Source organism: Buceros rhinoceros, unplaced genomic scaffold, assembly GCF_000710305.1.
Source record: "Buceros rhinoceros silvestris isolate BGI_N320 unplaced genomic scaffold, ASM71030v1 scaffold7875, whole genome shotgun sequence".
In the NCBI taxonomy this organism is placed as follows: domain Eukaryota; kingdom Metazoa; phylum Chordata; class Aves; order Bucerotiformes; family Bucerotidae; genus Buceros; species Buceros rhinoceros.
Window position 1 is genome coordinate 22,792 of NW_010411082.1, and position 10,451 is coordinate 33,242.

The 10,451-nt window shown below is 47.2% G+C and overlaps 2 protein-coding genes across 2 annotated transcripts in view; one reads left to right on the top strand and one right to left on the bottom strand.

Annotated features, from left to right (window-relative positions):
- The window catches only part of PLEK2 (pleckstrin 2), a 9,887-nt gene extending 6,752 nt beyond the window's left edge, over window positions 1–3,135 (top strand). The window contains exons 7-9 of the mRNA XM_010135867.1: window positions 632–715; window positions 1,854–1,932; window positions 2,932–3,135. Coding sequence (XP_010134169.1) covers window positions 632–715; window positions 1,854–1,932; window positions 2,932–3,059 — 291 coding nt within the window. The 3' untranslated portion in view covers window positions 3,060–3,135. The remainder of the gene's footprint in view (window positions 1–631; window positions 716–1,853; window positions 1,933–2,931) is intronic.
- Window positions 3,136–6,166: 3,031 nt separating this feature from the next.
- On the bottom strand, window positions 6,167–10,070 carry LOC104493219 (galectin-related protein A-like). The gene is made up of 4 exons (XM_010135868.1): window positions 10,047–10,070; window positions 7,741–7,829; window positions 6,816–6,990; window positions 6,167–6,435 (listed from the first exon to the last, which is right to left on the bottom strand). Exons 1-4 carry the CDS (start codon window positions 10,068–10,070, stop codon window positions 6,292–6,294), a joined length of 432 nt encoding a protein of 143 aa, XP_010134170.1. The 3' UTR covers window positions 6,167–6,291.
- Window positions 10,071–10,451: the final 381 nt, after the last annotated feature.

A 10,451-nucleotide genomic window follows, 5' to 3' on the forward strand; every position in this document is an offset into this window, starting at 1 on the left:
ATTGGCGGGGCGCTGGTGCCGGGAGCTGCCAGGAGAACCCCACGGGGCTGGCAGGGCAGCCACCCCCACCACCACAGGAGATGAGAGCTGCCCAGGAGCCTCCCTCCCCACGGTCAGCAGCGGTAAGGGGCAGCCCCAGGCAGCCCCAGCTCTAGGCTGGCCCTGAGCCCCAGCAGCAACCTGCAGGAGGGGGGATGATCTCAGGATCTGGCACAGGCTTGCAGTGCTGTCCTGTTCTGTCAGCAGCTGAGAGGGCTGAGAGCGAAAGAGTGAAGAGCTGCAAGAGGACCCGACATGATCCCCCCAGAGCACACGCAGCATGGGCTTTTAATTCAAGACTCGTATTTAATCTGAAATGAAGAACAGGAATCGGAGATTTAATCACTTGGTCCTGTCACTCTGTTTTCTTGGTTCTAAGCCCAAGGAAGGGAGAGAGGAAGGAATTATCAGTGTAAGAGGGATGCTAAGCAGAAAATCCTGGGAATTACTAAAATGTCAGAAAATATTTTTTCTCTCTAGGCTCCAAAATCTCTTTTTTCAGTAACTATTTAGGTCTCCCCTACAGCCTTCCAGAAAACGGCCATTTCAGGAGGTATTTACAGGTGGTAACTTTAATTCTTCTGTTTTGCAGGGGCACAAGAGAAAAAACTGGAAGGTGAGGAGGTTTGTTTTGAGAGCTGATCCTGCTTTTTTGCACTACTATGACCCCACTAAGGTATGTGAGTGGGGAGTTACCACCCCCAGAAACCCTCTTGCAGACCGAAATATTAAAATGAAAATACAGTTACACCGTAAATGTTTCTCTCACCCAATTCTCCTTCTGGGTTCCTCTGTCCATTTCCTGCGGAATAAGACCTCTCTGGTCATACCCTGGGAGATTGTCCTTGTAGGATTTTCTATCCCTGCATCTTCCCTCCTGTCTTTTCCCCAGTGAGATTCCTCTTCCTTAGCCGAGGGGCAGCAGTCTTCTTAGGACTGGTCTTTGGCTGTACCCTCGCAGTCTGGGACTATGCTCCTGCCGGGATTCTTCCTGAGCTGCCATCTTTCTGGGCTGACATCCCACCCCTTGAGGGTCACACTGCTCCTGGGATTTTTTACATTCTTATTCCAACATTGAATAGAGTCTCCTTGATGCCAAAGTATTTATGGGAATTTCTGCTACTCATTTTTAAACTTGCTCAGGCAACAGTAGAATTTATCTTCATAGATACAACAATCAAACTGAGCAACCCAGAAGGGCATCAGCCCCAGGTGCACAGGGTACCGCAAAGCCCAAGAGGTTTCTGAAAGAACATGTATGGGAATGTTTTATGCGACTTTGAAAGAAGACACAAACAACGCAACAGTCAAAAGAGCTGATGGAGCTGGTTCGTTTTTAGTTGACTAGTTTCTTTGTGGTGGGGCGTTCTTTTCACTGCAGCTTGCTCTTTATAAACTCAAGCTGCAGAACCTGAAGATCAGACAAGAGCAGCCTACCAGCAAAAACGGTCAAATTTTTCCTATAAAGCCTCAGTGAACAGCAGCAAGCTAAAAGCTTGCAGAAATAGGTATTTTTTAATATGGCTTGCTATGATAAAAGTACACATAATTTTGAAATGTGATTGTTAGCCTATCCTTGTGCTTTTCATCGATCTCCACCACTCCCAGCTACATCAGCGAAACACGTGAGACTGAAACAACACGGTAATGCATTTAATTACATGTCCTACATGACTTCTCCTGTGACACTGGTGGTTTGTATCTGGAAAGACTGGCATTACATCTCTGTCTTCATTTTTAAAAATTATGTGCTCTGGGAAATTATTCTTATGATGTTATTTTCCAGAAAAGCTTCATTTCCTTTTTCTTTGCAGGAAGAAAACAGGCCAGTGGGTGGATTTTCTCTTCGGGGCTGTCTCGTCTCAGCTCTAGAGGACAACGGAGTCCCAGCAGGTAAGCATGAGCTCTACACGTTCACACACGCGTAGTTACGCCATAGCAATACAGTTTTGGGGGGTGGGTTTGTGTGTATGGCGGGTGCACGCCCAAGTGGGCTGGCCTTTCCTCCCCCCTCACAAGCAAAGGAAGAGGCATATGATAAAAACCCCCCACACTGCTGGGTCGTCCATACCAGAGGGGATTTTATTTTTTTAGCACTCTTCCCATACATCTTGGATGGTTCCCTTCTTAGGGGCCTTTCTCAGTTCAGTGACCTCTGAGACACTCCTAAGACACTGACAAACATTGCAGAGCTAACAGACAAAGTCAAAATGCCTTCTTTTCGGGTGTTGTTTTACTCCAAGTGTTGAGGCATTCCCTGATGCCACCCCTTTTCTGTGTGTCCTCTCTACTTATGCTATTACCTTTTTTTTTTTGATCTGCTAGAACCCAAAGGGGAGACATAAATATGGGAACACAAAACCCCAGTTCTGCCAGTGAATATGCTTAGCTTAGGCATTTGTCTAGAACCTCAGCCTCAAAGACAAGTGTTTCTGCTGTTAAAGCAATTTACTTTATGATGGTTAAGAGTGATGTGTGGATCTCTTTTTAAAGGCAAAACCCCCCATCGTGGGGGGTGGTGGGGGTGGTGGTCTGATGCACAATAGTGCTCCTCACTAAGACGACCCTGAAGATGGCCAGGAGCAAATCTAATCTGCTGCACAAACTGGTAGGGAGTTCACCCCTCCGTTGTCTGATTCTCCATCTAAACAGCAGCTATTTTATAGAAGAAGCAGAGTCCATACAGTCTACGTGAGGGGTGTCTGTACTACATCTTTAATTTGCAGAAAGGAAATCAAAGACCCAAGAGCTTTACACGTCTCACCCATAATGAAATGGAAAAGTCTGACAGCCTAATGCACTAAATTAGAATTCCTCCCTATCAAGCCTCATATCTGCCACGAAGCCCTTCTCTGTCTACCTTCCTGATTTGTCTTTTTTTTTTATCTGCAGGAGTGAAGGGCAATGTGCAAGGCAACCTCTTCAAAATCATCACCAAAAATGACATTCATTATTACATCCAGGCCAGCTCCAAGACAGAGCGAGCACAGTGGATTGAGGCAATCAAACCACTGACATGAGTAAGGCGGACGCCGTGCTAAACGACAAGTCACATTTGTGACCAGCTTTCCTGCTCTCATTGTCTGGGAGTGTTGGGTTTTTCCCTTAGATAGGCTATTTTGTTATTTGTATCGCCACAGCACCTAGAAATTCCTGGCTCACCAGCATCCTAGGTGCCTAGGAGTCACGTAGGTTCAGAATGATTCCCCACCAGGAACTTGCTACCTGTCTAACCAAGAGATAAAAGACAAGAGGAGGATACAGACAAATGGTGCTTTACAAGGAAACAATGAGATACAGTATTCCAAGAGGGAAGAAAATAATTCTTTTGTACAAGTATTTAGTCTATGTCTGACGGATCCAGGTTGTGCTTTACCCTAAAGCAGAAAGGTCTTGATCCTTTCCCCCTTGTAAAGGGGCTCATAAACTGAACTAGTTAATACCGACTGAATCAAAGTCATGAAAGGTCCTGGTGTCTGAGGCTGCTTTTTTGGTTTACCTCGAGTCTTGTGCAAAGCCAGGATAATCACTATTGGGAAATAAACCAGGGGTCTGTCTGTCCATCCACCTGCTCTACCGTTTGCTTCTCTGCTAGGCTGGAAAAGACCAAAGGATTTGCCTCTCCAGTGTCTAGATTATACTTGTGCCGGTAATGGCCTATAGCAGTGCAGTTTCCTCAGCATCAAATCCAACCAGCGGCAGATATTCCAGACAGTTACTGGTGCTAAATACATTGGAAGAAATCACTCAGCCATAACAGCAAGACTTTTCCTCCTGATTATCGCCGTAAGTCCATTTATGTGGAACACCATTGGGACTGAGAACTCTAATAGCAGTTCTGACTATGGCTTTTTCTCTTTTAAGCCATTAAATTTACCATTATTTGTCCGTGGATGGATGCATACTTTGCTGGATGAACAACTGGCTGGATGGCCAGGCCCAGAGAGCGGTGGTGAATGGAGTTCAGTCCAGCTGGTGGTCAGTCACATGTGGTGTCCCCCAGGGCTCAGTACTGATTCCTGTTCTCTTTAACATCTTTATCAATGATCTGGATGAGGGGATCAAGTGCACCCTCAGCAAGCTGGCAGATGACACCAAGTTGGGTGGGTGTGTCGATCTGCTTGAAGGTCAGGAGGCTCTACAGAGCTCTACAGGCTGGATCAATGGGCTGAGGCCAACGGTAGGAGGTTCAACAAGGACAAGTGCCAGGTCCTGCTCTTGGGTCATGACAACGCCCTGCAATGCTACCGGCTTGGGGAAGAGTGGCTGGAAATCTGCCCAGTGGAAAAGGACCTGGAGATGTTGGTCGACAGCAGCTGAATATGAGCCAGCAGCGAGTCTGGGTGGCCAAGAAGGCCAATGGCTTGTATCGGAAACAGGGTGGCCAGCAGAGGGGAAGTGATTGTCCCCCTGTACTCAGCACTGGTGAGGCCAAACCTTGAGTACTGTGTCCAGTTTTGGGCCCCTCACTTCAAGAAGGACATTGAGGTTCTGGAGCATGTCCAGAGAAGGGCAATGAAGCTGGTGAAGGGTCTAGACAGAAGTCTTATGAGGAGCAGCTGAGGGAACTGGTGTTGTTTACCCTGGAGAAAATGAGGCTCAGAGAAGACCTTATCGGTCTCTACAACTATCTGAAAGAAGGTTGTAGAGTGGTCACTCTCTTCTCCCATGTAACAAGAACAGGACAAGAGGAAAAGGCCTGAAGTTGCACCAGGGGAGGTTTAGGTTGGATATTAGAAAAAATTTCTTCACCAAAAGGGTTGTAAATCATTGGAACATACTGCCCAGGGAAGTGGTGGACTCACCATCCCTGGGGGTATTTAAAGGATGTATGGATACGGTGCTGAGGAACATGATTTAATGGTCACTTGGCAGTGCTGGGTTAATGATTAGACTCGATGATCTTAAAGGTCTCTTCCAACCAAAACGATTCTATGATTCTATCAAACCTGACTTTGATATTACTACATATTAAAAATAAGTTCAAAGGTTCAGTGCATTGAATCTCTTGCCCTCTTTAGACATGTTTTTTCTCAGTGGGCAGTTTGAATATATGAAAATAATGGTTTCATACACTGTAAATTTAGATTTTATAGAAACTGAGACATTCCCCACAACACCAGAGGGTAGAATGGAATGCATGAGATGATTTAAACACCCAGCCCGCCTGCTGATACACTGTTTTCATAAAATTCCTCGTGTTATCTGAGTACCTGTATCTGACAGCCAGACTCTGCAGAGCCTCTGAACACAGCGTGCTATATATCTTCCCTGAAGCCACAGAGGAGTTTAACAGCCCTCTACCCACAGAACTACCTCTTTGCAGATTTTTTGTTCTCCAAGTTATGTGCTGAAGAAACAAGTCTCTTCATCTAGAGACTTTCCCCTTCAACCGGTGTTCTAACCAACCAATCCCTGCAGAGCCACAAGCAGCAGCTACGATATATGCTTACCTGTGTATTGCAATAGCCATGTGTTTAGGACATTTTTCTAAATCTACAGCAGTGAAATAACAGCGCAACACTCAATGTGCATTGAAATGTTTAACAGAGCTAGTAAAGAAGTTTGGCAGCAAAGATGCAGTTTTAATTAGATTCAAGAACGGGCAACGCAGTTTCAGCTACAGATACCATTTTCTAGGGCTGGTCCAGAGAAGACTGTGAAATCCACAGCTGTTAAACCTTTCAGTTCACAGGAGCGCGACCTGCAAAAGACAGGAATGCTGGTAAGGCACTTACTGTTCCGCACCGGGAAGCACCAATGGCTTTGTGCTGCCTGAGCAGAGCCCCCAGGAAAAGCAATTCCCTCCTGACAACGTGAGCCTTGCTGCGGCACGCCAGTCTCCCTTATTCACTTGTGAGGAAACCTGCTTCTCTTTTCTCACTCCCACCACCTGCATACTGCCCCGTTCTCATCACAAGGGTAACAGCCACCGCACTGCCGAGGACTGAGATCCACCAGCTGGCATTCCCGGGGGTTAGGGGAGCATGAGGATGTGAGATACTGCACAGCATCGTAAGTCTTGCAGTTCGGGAGGCCAAGAGAGTACCTCAGCACAGGCCCTCTCTTCTACCTGGACCTGTAACTGCTGAGTGGGTATGAGAAAAGAAGCGCACGCTTCAAACACATCAGCAAATGAAAAAGATGCAGTTCCCACTCTCCAGAATCAGCCAGGGGAAAAAGATAAAACGTTTCTGAGAGGAGGAAGTACATTTGCCTCTGCCGCCTGGTGATAGTGTGGATGCTTTTTTTTCAAGCCACTTTGGTAAGCCTGATGTCCCCTGAGATCTGTAAAACTTTCACCAAGTTCAGAGGCTGAACGCGATGAGTGAAGTCACAGAGCTGCCGTCCATCAAGCAGGACTCGGATTTGCTGGTGTTCACATAAGATCTCCATCTGCAATGGAAAAGGAGAGGGGAGGGTGCTAGAGATCAGCAGCAGAGTTGATTTCACAAGCATGGACTTAGAACCCCATGTGACTGGGATAATGAAGCACAAAGTCTGAAAGTTCTTCTGAAATTCCTGAAGCAAATAACCTACCCTCTGCTGAGATGATACTGTAAAGCTCCTTACAGTGATTTCTCTCACTATGACCAGAGAAATGAATAAATCTCTCCTACCATGACTTGAACAGTTGCTCTCTGTGCCATACTAGACTAGTTAGATTGGCAATGTCAATAGTTAACTATTTGTGGTCATACACACCGCCTTCAGCCTTTCTCTCCCACCCCCACCCCCCCTTTTCTCCACCCTATTCATAGAATCCCCAAAATTACCTTAAATGTGTCTCCTGCTGTAAAGGGGAAGTAGGGAATAGTCTTCTCTTCCCTTCCCCATTTCCCAGCAATTCGTGCGTTTCGGGTGATGGATTTGTCACTGAAGTTAACTGTAAATAACAGCCCAACATCTTTGTTTGCATCCACTGGATCACAGAGCAGAGTCACTGAAAAGCTGAAAAAAGAATTAAATGACCGGAATTTTCAGAAACGTGAAAGGACACGGTGAACACAGCAGGTGCCTGTAAAGACTAGGGACAGATGTTGACTTCTTGTCAGTCTGAACTGGCGAGGGAATTCTACAGGCTTGGAAGCTGCAGGAAGGGATGAGAACAGGCTGGTCTTTGTTTCTCCCCCAGTTTCCAGAAGGATGCCGGTGTCTTCTGATGTAGCTTTCCCTCTCTTGTGACTGAAATTGGACCAACATTTGTGCATGAACAAATTCTAATTTGTGTCTTAAGGGAGGTTACGGCAAACTCTTCACCAGTTCATTGCTGAAGATCCAAAAGTCTCATGACAAGCGTAGTTGCTGTTATCCAGATTAAACACAGCAATGAACCTGCACCTCCTGTGCCAAAACTACTGTTTTTTAAATGGTGTTGACTCCAGCCCCCAGCAGAAAACCAAGACGTAGGTTCAGAATTGCACGCCTTCCTGGTGGAGAAATGCCACTTGTGTGCCTCCTCCAGCTCACACTGGATAAGGGTAAGGATTAGAAAATCCTGACAGGGCAGTCAGAAAGAACAGTGAATTCTTTCTTGCCCTTTTAATCTTATTCTAAGAGCAGGAAAATTAAAGCCATAAGGTATGAATATGTTTGTCTTTTTCCTCTCAAGAATTTTTTCCGCTCAAGAAATCTTTTGAATTTAGAAGACAGGTAGGAGCGTGCATGACAAGGTGAAGCCCCACCAGCCCCTTCCCTTACCTCTTGGGGTTGGAGTGTACCATTCCTATGACCGTGAGTTTCATGGCTGGTCTCAGGCCACCTTTAATTTCACCAACATACTGCTCGACCTGCAGGGAACAGTGAAGACGTGCTGCAATAGGTCATGCCGTGGCTAAACCAGCTTTATCAGCTGCTTTGGTCACCTCTTAGAACTTGATTTCGTATTTGTACGTACAAGAACTTAGAAGTATTTCTGGCCTAAAGTACTTTCGGTATAAATTCTGTCAGTTCCGCTACCTGTGCCGAGCGAGAGGGCCACCGTAACCAAATGACTGGTAACTGGCTGCCTGACAGGACTGGCTGCCTGGTGTGCAGTTTCTGACCAAAAACTTGTGTCAGTAGGATGAGTGGCTGCTGCCGGTGCTCCACCTGACTGATACGTGTGACTGATGACCCTGATGGCATGTCTCAGGTCGCTCTGGGAACGGACACCTCTGATTTCAGGTCACGTAACACCACTCCTCAAGACCAGAGCAGATTTTGCAAGCACTGCGGTGACCCACATGTGACAGGACCCAGACAGCTGACATACCTGGGACGAGCTAGTAATGGCTGCTGTGGTCTAACAACACCATAAATCTGGTTGCAGCGCCCCACGCAGCAGATCAAAACCTTCGTGGCAGCGTGACGCAGAGTGCCGCCTGCATGAGCGTACCCTGCCCGATCAGATTCGTTAACAGATTTCGGTAGGTTAACTGGACACCAGCAGGCTTTACTCCAGGACAGGTAGCCTCTGTCCCCCACCACAAGTGCACAAAGATGCAGCAGAGATGCTGCCCGCTGCTGCGTGGTGACGGAACCGCAGCCGTGTCCTCGCAGCTGATCCCAGTCACACCTGTCCCCATCACTTTTTCAAAGCCAGAAAGTGGCTCCGCAGTGGATCCACTTTTGCCCATTTCACATAGACCTGTAGCTGCAAACGCCACCCAAAGTTCAGAGCTGTATTTACTTCCTCCACCCAACTCGAGAACTTGGGAACAAGTGATCGGGATGTTCCGAGGCTTCAGTTTCAGAGCCGGCTTTACCGTGTAAGTGCTGGAGTACTGCCCCGTAGCGTGTAATCGCCCCCTGCGCAGAGTCACGTAGAAAGGAGCTGCTGTAAAACACTACGTGTTGTGAGCAATTTGTGTAACGCTGATAACAGCCAAGGCGATGCACAGCAGACCCCGTCTGAGATAAAGAGCAATAAAGTTCCAGAATATTCAGACATTTTTTTGCACAATATATGCATGGTTTAGTATTTTGACTATAAGAAGCACAGAAACCCACAGACTTCTGCCCACAGCAAATGGGCCTCCATTCAAGTGTAAGTCACTTTAGGTACTTCATACGTATTTCTAAATTTTGAAAAATATAACCAATGTTAGATTTCTAACTTACTGAACACCAGCTCGCTGAACGGAAACACAAATTCAAGATGAAAAATGTTTTGCCTAGAATACATTTCCTTATTTCAATACACTCCTTGTATCTTCTGCTAAGATGACCTCAATTTATTTTCCCACCTTGATATTTACGTCCAGCCACCTTTACAGCTTCACAGGCACATTAACAAGCCTCCAATTCCTAACAAGGCCAATATTGCAAGAAAGGAGTTTACGAGGACCTTCAAAAGTGACAGCACTACTGCCGATGGTGAATCATGCACACTTATCCTTGCAGATGTGGGTAGCTGACCCCAGCAGGTGTGGTTTGCACTTTTTTACAAAAGAAAAAAAAGCTACCCGAGGCATCTTACGTGAGGGAGCAGCTCCTCAAGTAAGGAGTCTGTCTGTAAGGAAACACTTTAATTTGGATAAAGCAATTAGAGAGTGGGTAATAAGAGTATAAGGTCCCAGGCTAAATGAGCTTCATCTTCATACGGGTCCTGTGTCCCACTGAAGCTCCTTCCTTGGCTACACAAGAGAGAAGGTACAAAACAATGCCCCAAACTGAAAGTGCACGTTGAGAACTCGTTCGTGCAGAGCTGCACCATAGTAAGCACCATCATCAAAGGCACAGGGAATCAAACTGAATAGATTTGATGATGACCGCGTGGTTTCAACGCCTGCAGCTCGTCCAGCGCGGCTGAAGAAGTTCAGAGGCATGACTACCCACACGCCTTTTCTCTGCCAACTGAAGTGACAGCACAGGTGCAAAACACGCGGGGTGCTGCAGGAGGTAATGGCACAAGCTCCTGCAGCGCATTACGCGGTTTGTTGGTGGGTCCCCGCACATGCCCATGGACGTAGCCCCCTTCCCACGTTTTCCATTCAGGAGTCCTGGGGACTTACCCGGTCACTTACTTTGGGACACCTCTCCTCTGTCATCACCGCTGTGCCTCTGCCCCAGCAGTCCCCGGAGGAGTTTTTGGTTTGTGTGTCTGGACAAAAACAAACAAAAAGCGTAGAATAAAGGGAGGATGTTGGGGGGGGTCTTATCTCTGCCAAACACCAGCTGGACACCACCCAGCCCAGCAGCTGAGTCACGGCCCTCTGCGCCTCAGCCCGCGGGGGGAAGCTCACAAATAGCACATCACGGTGGGGGTGAGGGCACAGGGGGGCTGCAAGGATGGTCAGGGGGGATATAAGGATAGTCAGGGGGGATATAAGGATGGGCAGGGGGGCTGCAAGGATGGGCAGGGGGGCTATAAGGATAGTCAGGGGGGCTATAAGGATGGTCGGGGGGCTGCCAGGATGGGCAGGGGGGCT